Source organism: Prenolepis imparis, unplaced genomic scaffold (assembly GCF_030444845.1).
Source record: "Prenolepis imparis isolate NDT839.2.m4 unplaced genomic scaffold, iyPreImpa1.0 SCAF_3, whole genome shotgun sequence".
Taxonomy (NCBI): Eukaryota; Metazoa; Arthropoda; class Insecta; order Hymenoptera; family Formicidae; genus Prenolepis; species Prenolepis imparis.
In genome coordinates, this window is record NW_028141161.1 from 20928022 (window position 1) to 20950039 (window position 22018).

Here is a 22018-nt window from a genome sequence, read left to right on the forward strand (position 1 = left end):
GAGTAGATATTGAAAAATCGACGTATTTTAATGCTCTATACAGATTAAGAGCGTCTTTCATCACTGACGCATTCCTACCAATCAGAGACGGCATGTGCTATCTGAAGACACAATGCCAAAGTTTTTCACGACGCCCTAAAGGTTTTTATAATGTGTAAATATAAATGCGAAATTTATAGTTTGTTTTGCGAAATATCTGTACAGCGTATATACACGTCACTCTATCACGTTAACAATTAAGCTTAATACCGCTGAGCTTTCGACGCGCTGCAATATTCTAGTTGCTGTGCTGTTTTATGTTTTAAATAACGTTAAGATTTTCTGCAATTTGAATTTCAATTTCAAGACTGTCTATAATTATCTATAATTGTTGGAAAATTTAAGAAAAACATCTACCGCAATGCACAAATGCTTTATTGAAGGTGTCTTTCAAAAACAAATTGCACATTGAAACGTCATCATATAAAATATAAATCACTTCAAAATTGCAATGGAACGAGAATCAAACTTCATATCTTTGGAAAAACATTATACACGAAATAATTCAGTATAGAATTAATTAGGAAAACGCACGCCTGTAACGTGTGCAGCTGTCGCTTCCATATCAAATACGAATTGAAATGATACTGTCTGATTCATTCTGACGAAGAATCGTGACGTTGCATCGTTTGCAGTCTCTCATTCTGATAGAGAAGATATTTATTATTTGTTAATTATAAGAGATTCAATCTTGAACAGGCCCAGCCACTGCAAAGTAACTTTCATATAGAGACATATACACATAAATATAAACAATATTTAATATATATCTGCGGATACGTCCGAACACAAGACATAGAACATTATATACAATACCGATCCTTAAGTTCGTAGTACAGTTCGTCGCATTTTCTAAGGCGATCATACACGCTATAACGTCGTTCCAGGTAAAGTGAATTAATAAAAATTACAAAAATTACAAATAAATTATCACGATCATCTTTTAACAATATACGTATCTGTACGAATTCCAGTTTCAGAATAATCTAAGATGTAATCATAAAACGCTTAACGCATATAAATTGTAACAGTTTTAGAAGATGGATTGAGACGTAACTTTTTTAATGTTAACGTTGAATGGGTCACTTGTCCTGACCTGTCTCAGAAACCATTCAATCTTGCCGCGCCAGGTAAGAGATTTGTTAAGCTTTTAACTTTTTGTTCTGAAAGCATCAATATTTTCAGGATTATGCGGCAAAACAGCATTTATAGAAATCGGTCATAAATCAGCCGGGACAGATCCGATAAAGGAACCAATAAAATTTCTCATCAAAGAGATTATAAAATTTCTCATTCGTGATAGAAATTCGTTCATTTTTGGAAGTGGTGATAGTGCATATCTTGATTTTTCAGACCAAGTACATATATATCATCATCAATTTGCGCAAAATAAAATATGTATATATTGTTAAAGCTGTTCTTTTAATTTATTATTTTTAATTTATGTAATTCATTTAATTAACGTTTTAAAATTTATTTTTATTTTTTAATATGAATTTAATTAATTCATTGATTATTTTATTTTCGCTCTTATTTTAAATTAATTAATATTTTGCTCTGTCTTGATCATTTATTTTACTTTTTAATTATGTACAGCGGCTAATTTTAAATACGTCTTTTTCGCCTAAAACCAAGGAAGAAATGTTAACCAAAAATAAAAGTCATGTAGTATCTGCGAACTCAGTTCTGGACAGATGTAACTTGATAAAGATAAAGGACGTTGACTTGCATTGTAGTAAACACGGAACTTTCTTTCTTTGCGAAGGTTTAACTGGACCTGTTTTAGAAGTGCGTGCTCAGAAATACCGTTCGAACGAATTGCATCCTTTCCTAGGTAACAAGCGCACGTCATTTTTGTCCAATGACATTATTTTCACGTCAAATGATGTTATTTTGACATTAAATAAGGTATATTTGATACCTGGATTCTGTTTCACAGGATTTATAGATTCGATGCAGAATGCTTGCAACGTAACGATCAATTTAATTTTCATAAATAAAACTTGCTTAAAAACGAAAGATGTCAAATTAATTGTAATAAAAACAAATTGGAGTTTAAAATATTATTGCGTCTTTAGCCGTAATAATCAAATATTAAACTAATTTAATTTGATTTATTGTTAGATGATATTTAAGTATAATCTCTATTTCTCTCTTTTTTCTTAGGACGCTTCTCTGAGGCAAATAACTTTCGAATATGTTTGAAATGACGAAATCAGTATTGTCATTAATATAGAAAAATCGGTATATATTTCGAAAATCCGCATAGAATGTGCTATAGTTGGAACAACCTTGCACGAGCACGTAATATATCGAAAACTATTTATAAATGAATCCGCCATCGTATTATTGCTCGAAATAAGTTGGGACGTCTACAGTCCTGACGTTTCTCTACGCAGTGTCCAAAGAAACGATAGTATATGCGTATGTGTATGAATGTGTGTATGTGTGTGTGCGTGTTGTATTGCAATCTATAATATATTTTTATAATTCTGTAACCTTGCCTCTCAAATACTTATGTCAAATTAAAAACACCTTAATTTTTTAATAATTATAATTCTATCCCGTTTCTCAATAATTAAATCTGATATTATTAATTATTATAATTATCTACGTTATCGTATCTTCCAATTATCTATAGCTTAATTTCCAAAGTTTGACAATTTAAAATAATTTGAAAAATAACTTGACTACATTTCTAAAATGAAAGAATTAAAACTCCGAAATACTATCATCAAGCATACAAAAAATTAAGTGAAGTGCATATTCGATCCGACAATCGATCTCGTTGTATTCTTCCCCCGAAGAATAAAAAACGAGAACGACGCGCACGCTCTTCTGACGCGAGAGTAAAATAAACGAAAGACGTCGAAGAGGCGGAAAATATATCTTCGAGGACCCACGCAATATTTGGCGACGACAGAGACAACGGAAAACCGTCAGGTTGATCGTCTTTACGATTAAATCCAACGAACGATTTTCCTGCGCGAAGACAAAGAGTGTGGCCGAGTGCGTGATACCAAGTCAATTAATGATTTGTCATCCTTTTGATAACCGCAACATTAGCAGGACAAAGTGGATACCGCAACTGTGATTTTTCGTCGTTTCAATTAGCGAAATCAGTGAATCATTTTCGCAATTCATCGAACAATTAGGACTTGCGCGCAAATACTTCACAAGGGTGGTATCTTATATTTATCGTATTTAATAAAATTTCGTCATATTTGTCTAGATTTAATTATGTTTACGTGAACGGTGATTTAAATGAGTTCTGTGCACGTGAATTTTGTTTAGAAATAGTTAAAAGTGAATTTGTTGTAATAAAAATACAAGTCGTATTTATATAAAATTTCACAACATCAGAACATTTCGTTCCATTCTTTTTTTCACTATACCAAGAAGAATGATTTAATTTGACGAAGCTTAACATAAGAGAGAGGGTGACAGAAAGAAGTTACATTCGAAGAAATTTCCACGAAATATCCTGCAAGGATGCAGCGAGTCCTCAGCTTCCAGATGACCCGCAATATCGATGAGTCCAGTGAATACGTAACGAAACGGTTGTGTGTCTCGTTTCTCTTCTCGGTCGGTTTCCTCTGTCTTCTCTGCGGCTTTCTGTTAGGCCGCTTCGCCGTCGAGAGATCAATGGAAACTCAAACGCAGAAAACACGCGGCGAATTGGCCGGAAATGGTCTGCGGAAGACGGAGCATCTTCAGCAAGTGGCGCTTCTAGAATTAACGAGAGCCTCGTTCGATCGTGCAACGTACGTATTACTATCTCCAAGTACTATTCTTATACTTACAAAATATGATAGAAAAATGATTGCAAAATTAAATTAAAATATCACTATAGAAATTTCTCTTATTTATCGTTAAAAATAATTTCTGATTGAATTCTTCGTCAATAAATAATTTTGTTTTTTACTTCAATTAGAAATTGGCAGACGGATTTAATAGAAGATAATATACGACGCATCAACGAGTTCTTTTCCAACTTGTCGTTCGTTCACGAGGTAATCAATCATACGTTTTGCGTTCGCGCAACTATTCGCGGCTCGCGAGAACCAGGTGAGTTTCTTAGTTAATTAATGCTTTAATCAAATTTATTTCAATCAAATAAATTTTTTTTAATCTTTTGTTACATGTATTGACCTCTAAAAGAATTCTTTTTCTTCTATTTTTGTATTCTTCTGAAAATAGCTTTAGTTAAGCGTATGCATTTATATGAAATAATTTTTATTTAATACTAATCGTAATTTTGAAAATATTTTATTATTGTCATTTATTGTATGTTTTATTCCATGATTAGAATCACACATGAAATAATTTTTAGAAACCGCGATTATTTCAAATCACCGCATCATCGCATGTATCTTAATTGAGGCAGGAAATTAATATTTTCTGCTTCACATCAGGATCTCGTCTGTTCATCCTATCAAATTGTTTCAGATAGATATGTTATCTTATCGGTTAACGGAGACGGTATCGCAGTAACTCTAGAATTAGCGCAGATCCTGGACAGAATTTATTCCGCGCACAATTGGCGGCCACGACGAAGTCTGATATTTTGCGTGTCTCTGACGTTCTGGGACGGTTGTCCACAGACCTTGTCTACTTTTATACGCCGAAAAGTCGTGGCTTACGTAGCGTTGCACGGTCGTTTTACGCGAGGTTCGTACAAACTTCCAGGAATCCTATGTCATAAACGCTAATACAAAGAAATTGTCTGGTTTTAGCTAACGATCACGTGGCTTTATCCGGATCCGACGTGATACGCTCAATAGCCATCGAAGCCGTCAAGACAATCCCTGATAGTAATTGGACGTATCTCGAACATGAGGTGTTCGGCCCCCGCCTTTCTCTGAATATTCCGCAAGTGATATTTTCGTTCGTAAGTTTGTTTTCGATTTGATGTAAATGCATTTTTATGCTATACATTAGATCTCGATTATGTATATTCTTAATTCGTGGTAATATTAATTAGGAAAAAATTTCGGTATTATTTGTCTTTCTTTTTTTATTTTATGCAGAACGATAGTAATTCTACAAACAGTCAAACGCATCATAATCAAAGTTTGCGATCACACAATATAATAGTGGCGCAGATGATTAGTCAAACTATGTGGCGACTCTCCGAAAGTATAGTTATTCAATGGGAACCAAAGTATTTTAATAAAACCGTTTACGAGGCATTGGAATCATTCGATAGCAGGAAGTTTCAGGATGCGAAGGGTAATCTTACATTCTCTATTATTTCAGGATACTTAAAGAAAATTATGTATAAATTTTTATTATTTTTTCAGAAACGTTAAAGAGAACGTTGAGAGTTTTACTTGCCGCGGTGAAGGATCTTAATTCAAAAATTGACGTGACCGATAATACTCAGTAAATATAATAACGTATCAATTAATAACTCAAACATAAAATTTTGTTTATTATACAAATCTCACGACACTAGGATTAAATTTATTAAGAAAGTAATTTTAGTATGTAGCATAAAAAAAATTATATTAATGAGACGATACATTCTAGGACATTACGAATAAGGATCTGGAATGATATGCTTCTGGACCTGGACAAGGCGCTTTTATGCTTCGACGAAAACTCGCATTTTTCTAGAACCGATCTAGCGATGTTTCGCAAACAATTACTCGAATCTAGCGATACTTTGAATTACCTCGAGGAGATGGCGAAATGTTACGAAGATGCTATACAAGTTTTGCAGGAAAAATAGAAGGAAAAAGAACAACACCGAGAGATTTCGCTAGATAAATCTTCATCATCCATTGTTATGTAATAAGTTCCTCGTATTGTAAAAAACCGGTTCTCTGTATTAATGTAAGAATAATATTTCAACATTTGCTTTACTTTGCATTGTTATTTGATATTTATTGTCTAGCCATATATAAATAAATGATTTCAGGTTTTGCAGGTAAATGTAAAGTAAAATATATATATTTATATTTGTAATAAGTATTAAAGTATAAAAATAGTATAATATAATTCTCTTACACATGTGTCTAACATATCTCACATATATTTCGTATCTTTCTCTTTAGAGTTATAAAGTTTTGTTATCTACATTCGAATCTCGATTTGTATCTCACGTAAGAGACGCTAAATTTTCTTTATATTATGATAAAAATATTAATGTATATAAATATAAAATTTTCTTAAATTGGGAAGCTATATCTTTGTGGAATTTACATTATGCAACATACATTGATGCATTCATCTTATTCATTATTTTGGTTTAATCATATTAAATAATATAAAATGCACATTGCTTATCTTAATATTATATAATCATATATCTATATTTATATTATTTTAATTTACCGCACCCCACATACACCATATCTTATTTCTCTCTCAAATTGCGACGCGTCAAGTGTCCCTTCTATAGCTTCACAATTGGGATTAAAGACAGAATACGCGCTAGGCTCGCCTCGTCGCTTCGGTCCAGATCTAGTATTCAAACAGATAAAGACCAAAGCCGACAGTACGAAATAAACAGCACCGAATTCATATTCCAACGCGATGGCGTACAGCGTAACCCATAATAGAAAATATAATAAATAAATTATTTTGGTTATAACTGTGCTTTCTGAATCCACCGACGAAACATCTTCCGCATCCTGGATATCCAGCTGCTGTTCGCACAATTTAACCTTGAAACAGAAGAAATCATAATTTTTATAGAGAGAAGAGACCGAGAACCTTATGGATCGAGGATAATCCGGCATAACCTCACCTCCTCGTCTTTCGTTAATTCTCCAGTGGATTTTTCATCATTGCGATTCCACGAAAACGCATTTATCACAGCGTTCTTGATCATCTGCATCATCTTCTCCCTATGTTTTTTACGTCGATAAGCCTCTAATCTTTCGTTTACCGACATTGCGATTGAGCGCGATCATAACGCGAATACATTATTGCGGTGATGTTTAACGCGTGATGCGTCAGCTGTTCGACTGACAATCAGCCAGCTGAGGCTCCATTCTTGAATTCATTCGCTCTTACAGAAAAGTTGCAAGTTGATTGGCTAAAAGCCACGCACAATATAGCCAATCAACTTGCAACTTTTCTGTAAGAGCCGAATTTGCGTATACGTTTCTCTTGCGAATGAATTCAAGAATCGAGTCCCTATATCGTCGATATATCGACTTGCGACTCATCAATATATCGAGATAACTCGAATCGATTTCAAACTCTCTCTTGCTCTTTCTTTTCCCTCGTATATTACGAACTATTTCTACAAATCTCTCTAAAAAAATTGAATTAATAAATAGGTAATTAATAATTAATTATAATAAATTATTATATTAATAATAATAAATAATTAAAACTATATAAAATTATATCAATATAGTTCTATCAAAATAAATAATTCAGTCGAAAATATCGCATAAAAGTAATAAAAATTAATAGGAAAAATAAAAAATAAAATTTTTTAAATGAATAATAATGTTATGTTATAACTTTTCTCTTAATTGAATTTTAATGAATTAAGAATTATTTTTTATCTTAATTGAAACTTTCACTTTGAAATATTTAGAAAATATTTTAGAAAGTATTTCTTCTCTCTTCGTCTTTTTTATGTATGACACAACAAAGAAATTTTCAGATAAGAAAAATGCTTTGTTCGTTTTCTTACGATTTATATGAAAAGTTTATGTTATAATTTATAAAGTACTTAATATATGAAAAAAATATGGTAGACATTATTTTTTCTTTTTTTATAATTGACGTAGCATTAATAACTATATATTCTACCGTGAACAAAAATATGTGTATATTCTTTATCTGGACTGAAAACATATGAAGCAACGGAGATATGTGTGATAGCTATAAACGTTATCTTTTCGAAGCAAATTATCTTGTTGCGTCATTAGTTATCGTCTGTTAGCAGCCAGAAATTTTCCTCTGCAAATATTATGTATAGTCATTATATAGTTATAAAGCATTAGCGATTACTTTAACTGGAAACGTTATTCTTTACATTTTAATTACTATGTTTAGAATTGTACTGTACTATATTATAACAGTATATAAAAGGTACACGTAATTACTATCGAGCAAACCGATAATTAATAAATAATAACGAACAATGATTTTTATTTATTATTTATACTTATTCTATTTAATTGTGAAAAAAATACAGACAAAAATGTTAACAATTATAAAAAACGGTTGTAGAATCGAATTTTATACTTATTGATTAATTTGATGTGGCAAATTTATGTATATTTTGTGTCAAATAATTATTGATACACACAGTTTATTGAACAATTATTTTTCTCTTATATATTTCTCTAAGTTTAAACTTATTCTTCTTTTTTACACTCTCATATGTTTCTCTGAATTTAAACTTATTCCTGTGTTTCAAGTCAAACAGATTGTGTTTTAGAGTATTAGTTGTTTTGCAATCCAGAAATTCTCGTTTTGTGACATTCCAATGACTTCGCTTGACAAATAGAATAAATGAATTAAATTAAGCTAAAAACGAATGATTTGATCGAAGGATTTTGAAAAAAATAACTATATATGGATATCCATCGAATTTTTTTTCGATAATAGAAATGAATGAACAAGATGAATCAAAAATGTAACAGAATTATATATTGTTCGTCAAGTGTGACTTTATTTTCTATTCTTTTATTTATACATTACATTTGCAGCATATTATATTATATAAGAAAACTATAATGACATTTTCTGCTCGTTCATTAAAAAGTTGCAACCTAGTTGCGCAATCCAAATAATCTTATCTTAATTTATTATTGTTAGACATTTAATATATTCGAGTGTGTTCAATTATTGAGAGAAAAATCTCATGTGGCAAAATAATTTTTTTCTGAATGAATACTTTTACATGTAATTTATATGAATATCTCTATAGAACTTTTAATTTGCTATTTCAGAAACTTGAAAAAAATTATCTACATTTTCGCAAGTTAAATTCATCTGTAGCATTGCGATTTTCTTCAAAATAATTTCCATAATATTCATTTGTAAAATGTGGCATTCCGTGCCTGAAGAAAAAGATGAAGATTCCTATCGCTATATTATAGATATCTATTTGTCCGAAGAACATATAGTGTTAATGACAAGACCTCATGCGACACCAACGGGCCGATCTTGCATAAGAGATCAGTCTCGCGGAAGTCATCGGAGCGAGAGCACGCGCGTGAAAGCTGAACACGCGAGAACGATTATGTCACGATTGTTTCGCGGATCACACGACGATGTCATGTGCGCTACTAATAATAATAGTGTAAATATGGAAAGTGCCAAAAGAAGTCTCACCGGTTTGACTAACAAGCCGGAAGGACGCGTTCTGGTGCTTTACACAGGTGGCACGATAGGAATGATGAGGAATGAGCAAGGAGGTGGGTATAAATATTGCAAAATTAAGAAAAATTATAACGACTTTCAAGATAGAGGAAATGTTCACGTTGTCGCAAAACAAAAGTCCTAGATTTCAAATTTCAATACCTTGTGTATTATATACCTATCCTTAATTTTCTATTTCTCCGATTTCACAAAATACTTGTTTTTCCTTTTTTTAATCTGATTTCATGAGAACCCTTGATTTTTTAGATTCTTAATTTTTTTCAGAGTGTATATTCTGTAAATTCTCGATTTCGCAGATTTCTCGCTTCTATACATGTTTCACTATATTTCTATACCTTCGTTTTGCATATTTTTTATTTCGCAGATTCTTCTGTAAATCTTTAATAAATTGTTTTTTGATTCTATATTCAAATATTGCATTGATTATAGATTTAAAGAATAATTTATTTGATTTTAAATTTATGATTTCATTCTTGTTTATCTAGGATTTGAGTCTTCGCATAATTATTTTTATTTTTATCATTATACAAGTAATAATAGAGTATTAATTTTTTTTAGTACTGATACCAATAGCCAATGCATTCGTCAAGAATCTACGGAAATATCCGCAGCTGTACGATCGCGAATACGCCGAGAAGAAATTCGGCGCGATGGGACCATTAGTACTGCCGTAAGTACAGATTATGATTCAAATTGACTGCAAAAAAATATACAAGAATGAAAAATAATAAATAATTATTGCCACAAACTCATATTCTTTCCTTAGTTTTAAAAACAGAATTTTAATTCCATCTTTTTCTATAAAAAAATCTATTTTAATTTACTCAAACAAAAATATTAAACAATCGTGTGTATCTTTCTTACATATATCATTCCTTGATAAAACTTTTTATGTTACATTTATCATATTTAGTTCCATTGAATATTGTGTATTTTACGATAAAAGTTCAAAGAGTCATCTGATTTTCATGCAAAAACCAATATGTTACAAGTAGAAAAAAATAGTAGTAGCATGACGTCTGTATGTTTAAAGATTAAGAGTTTAGACTTTTCTCAATTCGCTTATTTTCCGCAGGAAAATGCGAACCATAAAAATGAAAGCGAATTTACGGAAGAATTTACGCAAATCGGTCGCATTTACCCTTCGCTTTCCCTTTTGTAATGTTAAAAGTACTTTCCTTCTAATATTTGCAGCGTGACCGCGACCGACAATCGCCGAGTCGTTTATAATGTGTTAGAGTACACGAATCTCTGCGACTCTAGTAACATGACCATGGACGAGTGGATTCGCATTGCTAACGATATTAAGGTATGTTGACTCAAGTGTGACATTTCGATAGCGATAAAGAAACATAAATATACTCGCATAAATATACGTACATTGCTTAACTTTGTCTAAATTGTTCTTGTCTTATTTAAGAAGAATTAGAACAACACAAGCGCGCGCTACTCTTTAATTTTATTTATTAAAAATTTATAGATTTTTTTAAGATTAAAAAGAATGATATTTTAAAAAAATAATATAAAATTTGTTTGAACTCGATTAATATTTTTTGACAGAAATCAGCTGATAACTGTCAAAAATATTAATCGAGCAGGTTAAAAAAACTATAACATATTATTTAAAATATATTACTATTTTAATTTTTAAAGCATATTATTATTTTAAAATTTAATTAGAAAATTAACGCTTTAATTTTATATAGGAATCTTACGAGCACTTTGACGGGTTCGTGGTCCTTCACGGTACCGATACCCTGAGTTACACAGCATCCGCTCTGTCTTTCATGCTCGAGGCCCTCGGCAAGATCGTCATCCTGACCGGTTCTCAGGTGCCGATTTTCGACACGAGGAGCGACGGCCTGGACAATTTCCTGGCGTCCCTTGTAATCGCGGCGAATTACAATATACCCGAGGTATGCGTGTTCTTCGGCACAAACTTATTGCGTGGCAATCGGACGAGCAAGGCATCCGCGAGCTCCTTCGAGGCCTTCCACTCGCCAAACTTTCCACCTCTGGCTACAGCAAACATCAAAATCGAAGGTTGGAAGCAAGAGATTTAAAGCAAGAGTGCCTAATTTTTCTAAAATTTTTCCAAAGTTTAGAAAAACAAGCAGACGATTTATATCAACCAGAATATTAAAAAAATATTATGAGAAATATTAAGTAAGATTTAATATACATATATTAACATTACTAGAAAAAATATATATAATAGGATTACACTAAAATTATTAAATTCAGCATCATTGCAAGCGACATTTTGTTACTATTAATTAAACTGAAAGTACATGCAATTAATTGGTATTAGCAATATTTTTCTTTTCCAAGAGAAACGATTCTACGTTTAGCGATAAAACTTTCGAATATTCGAAGATGATGTTTCTTCGCAGTGGACTATCGCTCGATTTTTCGTTCGTGCATCTTGGAGAAGTTCTACGTGCACGCGTCGCTCAATCGAAACGTAGGTCTGCTCCGGCTGTTCCCCAGCATCACGTCCGACCTGGTGAAGGTGTTTCTTCAACCGCCCATCGAGGGAGTCGTGCTGCAGACCTACGGTGCAGGGAACGTCCCGACGAATCGCGAAGACATCATCGAGGAGCTTCGTGCAGCTACAAAGCGTGGTGTAATCATCGTGAATATCACCCAATGCGCGACCGGATGCGTCTCGGACGCGTACGAAGCTGGAAAACTGCTCTACAAAAATGGTACGAAATATTATATAATTTATTAAATTTTAATCCTTCATTCTTTCTTTTTCCTAACTTTTTTTCTCGGAAAAAGTTGTGCATCAGCGAAGAGATGTCGTGTTGAGAAATATTAAGTGAGATTTACGCAATACAGAATGCACGACAAAAGTTATGTAAATATAAATATTTCCTCGCGCGTTTGCGAGGTTCAAGTGTCACGTCGATAAATATTTACGAATCGCAGCAATTATTAACTCGATTTTAATATGCTAGGAGTGATATCGGGATTCGACATGACTCCGGAGGCCGCGTTGACGAAACTCGCTTATGTTTTATCGAAACACGAGTGGGATACGGAGACCAAGCGTCAAATGATGCAAACCAATTTGCGGGGCGAATTGACGGCCGGTCGACCGCCGACTATGCAGGATTGGGACTTGGTGGAGGCTGTCGCCAGATCCTTGAGATTGTCCTCGTCGGCGGAGCTCCAGGAGCTGGGATCGATCCTGTTCCCGGCTATGCTAAACGCCGCGGTCGTCAGACGCGACATCGTGAAACTCGAATCGTTACAAGGATACGTCAGTAATCCTCCCTTTTATTTAATTTCGCGTCAATTAATCGCGTTTCTTAACTCAAAAAACATTTTTCTGTCTTCTTTTGGATCAACTTCTCTCTCTCTCTCTCTGTATACACGTATTTAATTTTAATTCTCTATCTTCTTCCTAAATTTTGTTTCTTTATTTTTATTTAGAGGAAATTTAAAAATGTTAAAAATAAAAGTAGCAGTTTATTAGAAAGAATATTAGTCCAATAGTATAGCTAAATACTCTCATAATAAGCTGATTATATTAATTAGATGCTGATTAGATATTGTATACATATAAAAAAGATGTAAAATCTTCTTGCAGGTGAGTTATTATTTTAATTAGCTTTTTTTATTCAGGGTGCTGATATCTCACAAGCGAACGCAGATGGCCGAACAGCTTTGCATATAGCTTGCTGTGAGGGAGATATAAAAGTTGTGCGACGTCTTCTAAAGATGGGTGCGAACGTCCACATTAAAGATCGCTTTGATCGCACACCTCTCACCGACGCGATCGAGTACGATCGTCACGAGGTGAGAAAAAATTGCATTTTGAATAATTGTGTTTGTTTTCAAAATTATACTATAAATTCCAAAAGAATTCAGGTACTTTCAATTGAAATAATTATAAAAATTAATTCTTAGCATATTTTTCAAGTCATATCGTTAATTTTACTATAAGTATCTCACATCAAATAAGTTTACAATGTTATTATTATTTATATATAAAATATATAAAATATTAAAATATATATAAAATATATAAAATATGTAATTATTTATGTAAAAAAAAATCTTAACAGTTTTCGTAGTCTCAGTTTTTAGAAGGGATTATCGTTTTAATCGACAGACTGAATAGAATCACTAAAAGCATATGTATACATATGTACGTGTATCCAGATCATCAAGATGCTGCTGCAATGTGGAGCGCATCTTCACGGCGACGCTGTACTGATAGGAGAGCGGATGTGCGCGGCTGCGACCGCCGGAAACACGAAGCGTTTGCAGTCGTACCTGATGGCCGGCGCCGATCTATCGCAGAAGGATGTCTCCGGACGCACGCCGCTGCACTTCGCCGCTCTTCACAATCACACGGAGGCGATCGAGTTCCTGCTGGACCACCGTGTGGATCCGCACTGTGTTGACATGCTGGGACAGACCGCGGCAGAACTCGCGAAAGCTGCACGAACCGGAGATGCGACGCGTCTGTTGACGTCCTTCGGACAGAACGGGGTGGCCAATGACAAAATCGCACATGAATCGTAGATTAAAGATCTTAATCTTTTTTTACCTGACATATATCGACTAAAGAAGAGAGAGAAAGAGAGAGAGAGATCGTTGTTTTAGAAAAAAATTACGATTTCTGTCTAACGTTTGTGCTAACCGACTTGCTCTATTTCTCCTTTTTCTAATTTAATTATTTATATGTTATTTATAAAATAATAGATCAGAAAAGGAAAATGTATTTAATAAAAATTAGTTCTAAGATCAGTGCAAGTGGGTCTTAAAGACTGAAAAGTATGTCGTAGGATTTTTTTTGGACAAGAATAGGAATAGCATATCGAAATATAACATATATGCATTTAAGTATTTTCAAATATAATTTTAATAACAAATAATACACAATTACATAGATTCAATCTGCTGAATAATAGATTTTTATAGGCAATTGAATTGTATGTATATTACAATATCGTATTATTCCAACACATTTTACAATAAATGCAAAATTTAAATACATATATGTATTTTTATATTTTTTTAGATGAATGTAGATGTAGACATAGGGGGGAGAGCAGAAAATTATAATATTTGTATAATTTTATGTTCTAAGATAGTTATAAAACAATTATATATTGATAATAGTAATTATCCTGTGATAGTTCAAATAATTGCTGTAATTATTTAAATTAAGATTTATTGCTTGGGATAAATGCAAATTAAAATCTTTCTATTGCATTAACGTTTCCGATTTTAAATAATGCATTTTTTAAATATACTAGAATAACACTAGCGCGCGTTATTCTTCGATTTTATATTAAAAAGAATATTTTTAAAAAAATAATATTTTTTGACAGGAATCAGCTGATAACTGTCAAAAATATTAATCAAATTTTAAGTATTATAACATATTATGTAAAACATATTATTTTAATTTTTATAACATATTATTGTCAAATATAATTAGCAAATTAATGCTTTAATCAGCTGATTTCTGTCAAAAATATTAAAGCATTAATTTGCTAATTAAATTTCAAAGTAATAATATGTTATAAAGATTAAAATAGTATTATGTTGTAAAAAATATATTATAATACTTTATAATCGATTAATATTTTTTGACACAAATCAGCTGATAATTGTCAAAAATATTAATTGAGTTTAAAGTAGCTAATTTCTATCAAAAAATATTAATAAATCTTTTCGTCAATAAAATCGTAATTAGTCTCGATGTTGTAATTATCTCGATTATCAAAAGATTCTTGTAGAAAATTCTATTTTTTTGTTCGCACTTTCTGTTAAAGATATAAATACTAAATTTTTATACATAATTAATTCACATATTTTTATACATGCATTGCAATCAACGCATAAAAAAATATATATTAAAATATCTGCGCTTTCATTAGATTCGCGCGTCACATCTACCACGCTGCACGTCTCGCACGAGACTGACCGCAATACTCTGAGCAGTGGTGTCGCCAAGTACACCCCACACGTCCGTCACGCTGCGCGTTTCACGCGAGACTGATCGATGAGTGAGCGTCAATCTCGCAATCGAAGAATCAGTCTCGCGCGATACGCGCAGCGTGACGGACGTATGGGCTATGCTTGGCGATACTGGCGCTGCTCAGAATCTTGCGGTCAGTCTCGCGCGAGATGTGCAGCGCGATGGATAAAGTATTATAACATATTACTGTTTTAATTTATATAACATATTATTACTATGAAATTTAATTAGCAAATTAACGCTTTATTAATATTTTTTGACAAAAATTAACTGATTAAAGCAAGCTGATTAATTTGATATTTAATTTTTAAAATAATAATATGTTATAAGAATCAAAATAATAATGTTATAAGTAATATGTTATAATACTTTAAATTCGATTAATATTTTTGACAATTATCAGCTGATTTCTGTCAAAAAATATTAATCGCGGAAAAGGTATGTCGCGGAAATGTTTCTTCAAAAGTTTCATATTCTTTCACGCGTAAGAAAAAAATTGTACATTGCGAATTTCTTTAATTTTATTATGTAATGCTATAACAAAATTGAGATCATAATAATTTTACGCGACAATTATATATTCTATTATTAAATCGTATAATTTTATTTAATTATATAAAAAATATATAAAATTCTTGTGTTTACTAAAATGGCTGTGATTTTTCTGCGATTATATGAAGAAGAAGGAAAAGTGAAAGCGCGCCGAGATGTCATCTAAATTGCACGTAGCGCAATTTCTTGGACGCGACGAAATTTCACACCTCGTGCATCGAAATAATGTAGATGGACTTCTCTGATGTAACTCGCTCGTTACCGCGAGTGATTTCAAAATTGAACGTGAGACAGATTCGTCAGGCCTTTGACGACGATAGCGGTATGTCTAAGTTTTTGCAAAATACACAATGTGATACGTCGTTCTTGCTGCAATGAGTAACAAGGACACAAAGCGCGATGAGATAAAGAGAGACACGCGTAAAATCGCGTTCTCCGATCAATATAATACCTTTAATTAATTCCATTAATTAACATTTTGAATACTTCGAACATGCGTCAAACGTCAAAGTGCACCGAACTGCATCATTATGCTTTTAAGGATTCGCGGTGTCACAAAACATTCCTTGTAGATACGTCCGCAATCATGATGCTCTTCCCGTCCTATTCTTATAGCTTCCTGGAGAACTGTGCCGTTCGTGAATTCCTTGAACCACTTGTGACTGTTCGGGAATATTCGAAAGAAATTTATAAAAGTAAAATTTAATTTTTCATTTATTAATTTTTAATTAAAGAATTTTTTCATGTAATTCTCTAATTTGTATTTTGCGTTAATAATCTTTAATTTCTTTTCTGAAATCGAACAATTAACTCGTTCGTATTAATGTACTAATAAATAGTTATGTGTACTCTTGTTTTAATCATGATTTAATATCGTTAGCGCTCGAGAATAAATTAATTACTCCATTCACTTTCGTTCGTTGCATAGCGCTTGTTGCAATTTGCATCCATAATCTCTCTTTTATCCAAATATCACAAAATTGACTTAATTAAATTAATAAAATGTTATTAATCTTTATACAGTAAATAAATTTTCTCCATTCAACAATATTAATTTTTATAGATATTTTTAGTTTAAATTAATCGGATCTATTTTTAAGATTCGAAACATATAATCTTTATTTGTTGCTAATTGCACTATATTGCAGGAAGATTGTATGCAGATTAATCGTACCTTGACAAGCCATCGATGATCTTGTCAGTACTCGTGGGATTGTTGGAGTGACTCGCCTCGGAAACGATGGAGCAGATGATGCGTTGTATACAGGGTGTGATGTAATTATTGCCGAGCATGATCTCGTTTATCGTATTTCCCATTCGCGACCATTGCGAGTCGGAATCTGCGAATAAACTCGTTTCCCCGCAAATTAAACGTATTTATTTAAGAAAATATATTTAATATATATATATATTTTTTTTTCAACTTATATATGTATATTTATTAAACATATTTATTATTGAATATATTCACAGAGCAATTCACTATCTCTCTGATATAAATAAGACAAAGATTCATACTTCGATAATTCATTCCAGGACCTGGCTTCGACAGGACGGGCACAGCTAAAGTAAGAATAGCCGTTAATATACCGGCGACCGAAAACCCTCTCGTATTGACGTTGATCAACGGTGATATTTCGTTATTTTCGTCTATGTGGTCCAGCGGTATCCTGAAGAAGGGTACAGACACATCCCAATTGATCTGGAAAATTTATCGGAAAGATTTATTTATCAAAGAGAGTCAAACTCGAGTGAGATAATGATTCATTACCAGAAATTCATGACGGATTAATTATAGAGTCTATGTAATTCGTAGATATATACACGATATATGTTTCTAAAAAAAATATTTTTATTATACAATTGCAGGATACTCACCTCGATATCTCCACCTTTAGTGTTAAACGAGACGAGTTGTGGCTTGTGACCATTGATAAACAGACTGTTTAGCTTCGTGGACGTTCTCGCCTCGCCGTCACCGATGACCCGGGCGAAGAGTAACGCAAAGGATAGAAGAATCAGGAGAGTCGAATCACTCGGAAGAGCCCTCATATCTCCGCTCGGGTCGATCAAATCGTGCAGAATGTCAAGTGCTTTCTCTTTCGATTCACGTGGTAGTCTCGTTACCTTCAACTTTCCACGAAGTAATGGGATGCATTTGCGCCACCCGAGGGTTTTTCAACGACGAGTGCAGCGGGTCCCCCACCTAACTGACACGTCCTATTTGCGACACGTGTGTGCTCGCCCACCCCTATCGAAGCAGGAAATACCGATTTCTCGCGAACGGAATTAACGAACCCAGGCGGCGAAATTGCGTTGTGATTGCAAAGGATATTAGAGTCGACTTTGCACGTCAGACGGCGGCTTGTTTGTTTTTTCCTCTTTTTTTTTTGCACAAACTCACACTGCATCGAGCCCGGTGGTAATTACACGTGCGTTTGTCGCGGATTATGAACGCGAATTTTCACCGCCGGAGAAAGAGCGCGCGCCCACGTGCGACGAAATCAGGATTAGAGATAGACCCGGCCGACCGTGGCTTTCGGCGAATTTTCCGGGGCACCGTCCAGAACGAATTCCACGTCGTGCTTCGGGGAGAACACGCGAGTTTCGCGAAACACAGGGGAGTTCTTCGATTCACCTCCACGACGTGGAATTTCTTTTTTTCCGCGCAAATTTCTTTCGCCGGAAGGACTTCGGTTCGGTACGTGATCTTGTAGCGTAGATCCTGCTGTCGCATCCGCTTCCGCAGCTTCTTCTATTTATAGAGATTTTCGTATACAACAAAAGCTCTAACGAAATTATATGTTTTATAAAAGTTTTTCCTGGTTCTTCTGTCACCATCCTTCTTTCGCAAATATTCTTTTTCCTTGTTTCTTTTTAATAATCTCTTCTATTTTATGTATGTATCTTTCTTATAAAATGATGTCTCTGAAATATTTTTTAAGTATATAATATCGAATATTTATATCAAAATAAAATTTTGTCACCAATCATAAATTGTTTAAAGTGGATTTTACTATATTTTTATTGCATTAAATTATTCTATTTTTTTTTCAAAATTTGAATCACGCCTAATCTTATGTCAAAGTCATTGATTACGTTACGCTTATTAAAATTTAATTTAATATATATTCTACGACGCTTTATTTCTTCGAGCCAAATTATTACATATATCAACTCTCGAAAATTTTAAAGATACATAAATAATTAAGCAGAGTTACTGCCGTAACTACCCCTGAGGTTGCGCATGTTTCGCAATGCAACAGGAAATCGCAGAGAAAACGATGGGTGCCGAGGTGCCGGAGATGTCGCGAAATCAGTCAGAAGTCAGTGAACGTCTTAAAAGGACAATTGTTGACGGCACGGCCATTATTTCAGCTTCGGGATTTCGAGCGACGTGATGACGAAGCGGCTGCAGCCGCCACAGATGAGAAGACGGCCTTCTTCGTCTTCGAATGACGACGATGAGTGTCACGCATCGCGTGTCAACGTCCCATGAAGACCTAACAATGAAAGCGAAACCGCGGCTCCAATTATGTCCACGACTTGTCGTGTTCAGACGACCAGAGCAACTATATATGCCAGAAAGCAGTCTCCGAGTAGCCAGTCCGTGACACTGAATCGCCATATATCTCGTTTTTTCTAAGATTGACCTCAGAATCTTCAGACTTTGCTTCGGAGAGCCTCGCCTTTGCCCGCTGCCAAAGGTATTCTTACTTTGTCCTTATATACTTGTGCGATATCCAGTGGATGTCTTTGGTAAAATAATTGTCTTGATGATAACGTGAAGTGTTCTATGATCCCCATATGCATGTGAAATTTTGAAAATGATATATTATATTCAGAAATTCCTTGAACCATGCTAGTATTATATGCATTTATTTATAGTAAATCATTGGATTGTCATCTATTTTTTTCTTTTTCAGATGACGTTTCGAATTTCGCGAACTTTAATCGTGATAATAAGCTGTTTCGCTGTTCTGGTCGGTTGCAATCCAAAGTTTGATGATGGAGGGTAAGTCACTTCAACAGTATCTCGAATAATATATAAATTCAATATTTATCCAATATTCTCTCTCTTTCTCTAAAAATTTTCTGAAAAAATGTTTAAAAGATATTTGAAAAATTTAGATCTTTTATTTTAAAAAATGATTGAAAGATTAATACACCTTTTCTTTTAGATGCTTATCTTTTAAAAAAACTTACATTGTATATTTATCTCATTTCTCACAATATGATACCTTCATTAACAGGTTTGTGCCCAGTTCCATAAGTTATGTGGAAAAGCATGCAAAGGCGCAAGATCAAATAGCCATGCCGTCATCTCAGATTAAACAACGCGAGGAGAATCCACCGAAACGCGAATCTGAGATGAACGACGTCACGAATCGCGACCAGGAAGCGCGATTTGGTTTCACCAATATCGGAAGTACAGGAAGCGTAAGTATATTGAATTGTGATTTTTCTCCTTCAATCTTTTTCTTCTATAGATATCTTTCAGAACATCCTTTCTTCTCTTTTCATCCATGTTTGTAAAAAAAATTCCAAAAACTGCTGATTATTTTTGGCAACAATCGAAATTAATCCGAAAATTCGTCATTGTTTAAATTACATTTAAAATCAACTCGATTAAACTCGAATTAGGGCTACGGCGTGTCACCTTATGCACCGGCGAAGATAGATCTTGGCGGACTTCTCTTGGGAGCCATCATTGGTGTGGGATCAATCCTTATCATCCCAAAATTGCTTTATATCCTATCGGGCACTTATGGCGCATATGCGAGAAGTAAGTATATCATTTGTTCATATCGACTAAATCTTCTATATCATCCATTTTATTTCTTCTATAGATTTTTGATTTCATAAATTTTAACTTTTATCAAGATCTTTCACAGACTTCGTCCTTTCATTCCTTATTAGAAAAAATTGTCGAACTATAAGTCGTTGAAAATAAAGCACATTATTTTTATAATATTGATTTCAGCTTGACACAGAATTTCAAAACTTACAAAAAAAGATTCGCAAGTTTGAAATTCAAAATTATTCAAAAATTATGAAACTTTTATTTATAGAAAATTTCTTGAGATAAATAATAACACTTTTATGCACTGCCTTTATTTAAAAAAAATAAAGTCAACTCTTAAAAAAGAGACTATTTTTTATTTTATTCTTATATTATTCGCAAAACACGAAGACTTTGACAAGATATAAAATATTGTGATAAATTTCATAATTTTTAAAATTTTCCAGTCGAGGTATCTTAACCGTAGTCGCTAAGAATAAAGTTTTAAAAAAATGCAATCTCCTTCGACATTTTCTAAGGAGAGCTCGATTCCAAATTTCACGGAGAGTGCTTTCCAGCATCCTATAGACTCTATTATACTTCTATTCCACCCGGACAACCCCGATTATATTTAGACCGATCCAACGCAGGTGAGGACGCCGGTTTCGCCCAGACCCTGACGAGGTTCGACGACGTCCTCGCCCGTCACGGCATCGACACGACCTCGTGCATGCAACGCGCGGTCTGCACGTACTCGCAGCAGGCTGCCGTCGCAGTCGGCGACGACAACGGAAACGAGACCGACCGGGACGAGAAGGCGACGTCCTTCGATAAGATGGTGAACGCCATCACCAGCAATCAGGTGTTCCGCACCGCCATGCAGGGCACGGCGATCGAGGAGGCGGTGGAGGCCGGCAAGACCAACAGAAGCTGCGCGAGATCGTATCCGCACTGCGGCTTCTCGATGGAGACGATGCTGTCGCTCCTGGCCAACGTCATCGCCGCGGCGAACGCGCGCACCCCGACACCCACCGCCGCTTCGTCGCTGTAACGATTTATTTGCGCAATTTTCGCGTTCTTCCTTCGAAAGTCGAAGGAAATGCGAAGAGGACGACGCGATTGAAAGCTAAAAAAAGTATAATTAAATCAGGAATGAAGAATCGCGATTAAAAACTGACGTTTATGGTTCACTATCGTCGTGCGTTCAGTAGACTTTTCGCGATGCGATGAGGAGGAAAGAGAGGTGACGGGAACCCCTTGACAGTTTGAGACTTGGGTTTCGG

General features: G+C 34.0%; 5 protein-coding genes across 6 annotated transcripts; 3 read left to right on the forward strand and 2 right to left on the reverse strand.

Moving 5' to 3' along the window:
• Positions 1–2724: 2724 nt before the first annotated feature.
• LOC145933820 (uncharacterized) lies at positions 2725–5906 on the forward strand. The gene is made up of 7 exons (XM_083033817.1): positions 2725–3803; positions 3974–4107; positions 4489–4710; positions 4776–4930; positions 5070–5271; positions 5343–5424; positions 5572–5906. The coding sequence occupies exons 1-7, from the start codon at positions 3532–3534 to the stop codon at positions 5771–5773; spliced, it is 1269 nt and encodes a 422-aa protein (XP_082889943.1). The 5' UTR covers positions 2725–3531; the 3' UTR covers positions 5774–5906.
• Positions 5907–5958: 52 nt separating this feature from the next.
• Positions 5959–7010, reverse strand: Saysd1 (SAYSVFN motif domain containing 1). The gene is made up of 2 exons (XM_083033818.1): positions 6794–7010; positions 5959–6710 (listed from the first exon to the last, which is right to left on the reverse strand). The coding sequence occupies exons 1-2, from the start codon at positions 6938–6940 to the stop codon at positions 6375–6377; spliced, it is 483 nt and encodes a 160-aa protein (XP_082889944.1). The 5' UTR covers positions 6941–7010; the 3' UTR covers positions 5959–6374.
• Positions 7011–9145: 2135 nt separating this feature from the next.
• LOC145933689 (L-asparaginase) lies at positions 9146–14190 on the forward strand. The gene is made up of 8 exons (XM_083033663.1): positions 9146–9431; positions 9955–10066; positions 10591–10705; positions 11103–11439; positions 11790–12104; positions 12360–12664; positions 13030–13203; positions 13570–14190. The coding sequence occupies exons 1-8, from the start codon at positions 9146–9148 to the stop codon at positions 13933–13935; spliced, it is 2010 nt and encodes a 669-aa protein (XP_082889789.1). The 3' UTR covers positions 13936–14190.
• A 2257-nt stretch (positions 14191–16447) lies between these two features.
• On the reverse strand, positions 16448–18004 carry LOC145934416 (uncharacterized). Its single transcript, XM_083034806.1, has 4 exons — positions 17831–18004; positions 17471–17654; positions 17127–17292; positions 16448–16614 (listed from the first exon to the last, which is right to left on the reverse strand). Exons 1-4 carry the CDS (start codon positions 18002–18004, stop codon positions 16458–16460), a joined length of 681 nt encoding a protein of 226 aa, XP_082890932.1. The 3' UTR covers positions 16448–16457.
• A 1383-nt stretch (positions 18005–19387) lies between these two features.
• On the forward strand, positions 19388–21921 carry LOC145934415 (uncharacterized). Of its 2 annotated transcripts, none has more exons than XM_083034804.1 (5): positions 19388–19659; positions 19879–19967; positions 20206–20392; positions 20597–20738; positions 21371–21921. In XM_083034804.1, the coding sequence occupies exons 2-5, from the start codon at positions 19879–19881 to the stop codon at positions 21784–21786; spliced, it is 834 nt and encodes a 277-aa protein (XP_082890930.1). In that variant the 5' UTR covers positions 19388–19659; the 3' UTR covers positions 21787–21921. The 2 variants fall into 2 exon arrangements, with proteins under 2 accessions (XP_082890930.1, XP_082890931.1); XM_083034805.1 differs by having other exon boundaries at positions 21386–21921.
• The last annotated feature ends 97 nt before the right edge of the window (positions 21922–22018 follow it).

Bases quoted from the DNA above. Each gene is read 5' to 3' on its own strand.
- LOC145933689 (XM_083033663.1), top strand. From the start codon at position 9,146: ATGACAAGACCTCATGCGACACCAACGGGCCGATCTTGCATAAGAGAT. The intron at 11,440-11,789 runs GTTGGAAGCAAG...GTTTCTTCGCAG, and splicing joins AGCAAACATCAAAATCGAAG to TGGACTATCGCTCGATTTTT. The intron at 12,665-13,029 runs GTCAGTAATCCT...TTTTTTATTCAG, and splicing joins TCGAATCGTTACAAGGATAC to GGTGCTGATATCTCACAAGC.
- Saysd1 (XM_083033818.1), bottom strand. From the start codon at position 6,940: ATGTCGGTAAACGAAAGATTAGAGGCTTATCGACGTAAAAAACATAGG. The intron at 6,711-6,793 runs GTGAGGTTATGC...TTCTGTTTCAAG, and splicing joins AATTAACGAAAGACGAGGAG to GTTAAATTGTGCGAACAGCA.
- LOC145933820 (XM_083033817.1), top strand. From the start codon at position 3,532: ATGCAGCGAGTCCTCAGCTTCCAGATGACCCGCAATATCGATGAGTCC. The intron at 5,272-5,342 runs GTAATCTTACAT...TTATTTTTTCAG, and splicing joins GAAGTTTCAGGATGCGAAGG to AAACGTTAAAGAGAACGTTG. The intron at 5,425-5,571 runs GTAAATATAATA...GATACATTCTAG, and splicing joins GACGTGACCGATAATACTCA to GACATTACGAATAAGGATCT.
- LOC145934415 (XM_083034804.1), top strand. From the start codon at position 19,879: ATGACGTTTCGAATTTCGCGAACTTTAATCGTGATAATAAGCTGTTTC. The intron at 19,968-20,205 runs GTAAGTCACTTC...CTTCATTAACAG, and splicing joins CCAAAGTTTGATGATGGAGG to GTTTGTGCCCAGTTCCATAA. The intron at 20,739-21,370 runs GTAAGTATATCA...GATTATATTTAG, and splicing joins TTATGGCGCATATGCGAGAA to ACCGATCCAACGCAGGTGAG.
- LOC145934416 (XM_083034806.1), bottom strand. From the start codon at position 18,004: ATGAGGGCTCTTCCGAGTGATTCGACTCTCCTGATTCTTCTATCCTTT. The intron at 17,293-17,470 runs GTATGAATCTTT...GTTTATTCGCAG, and splicing joins TCCTGGAATGAATTATCGAA to ATTCCGACTCGCAATGGTCG. The intron at 16,615-17,126 runs GTACGATTAATC...ATTCCCGAACAG, and splicing joins ATCATCGATGGCTTGTCAAG to TCACAAGTGGTTCAAGGAAT.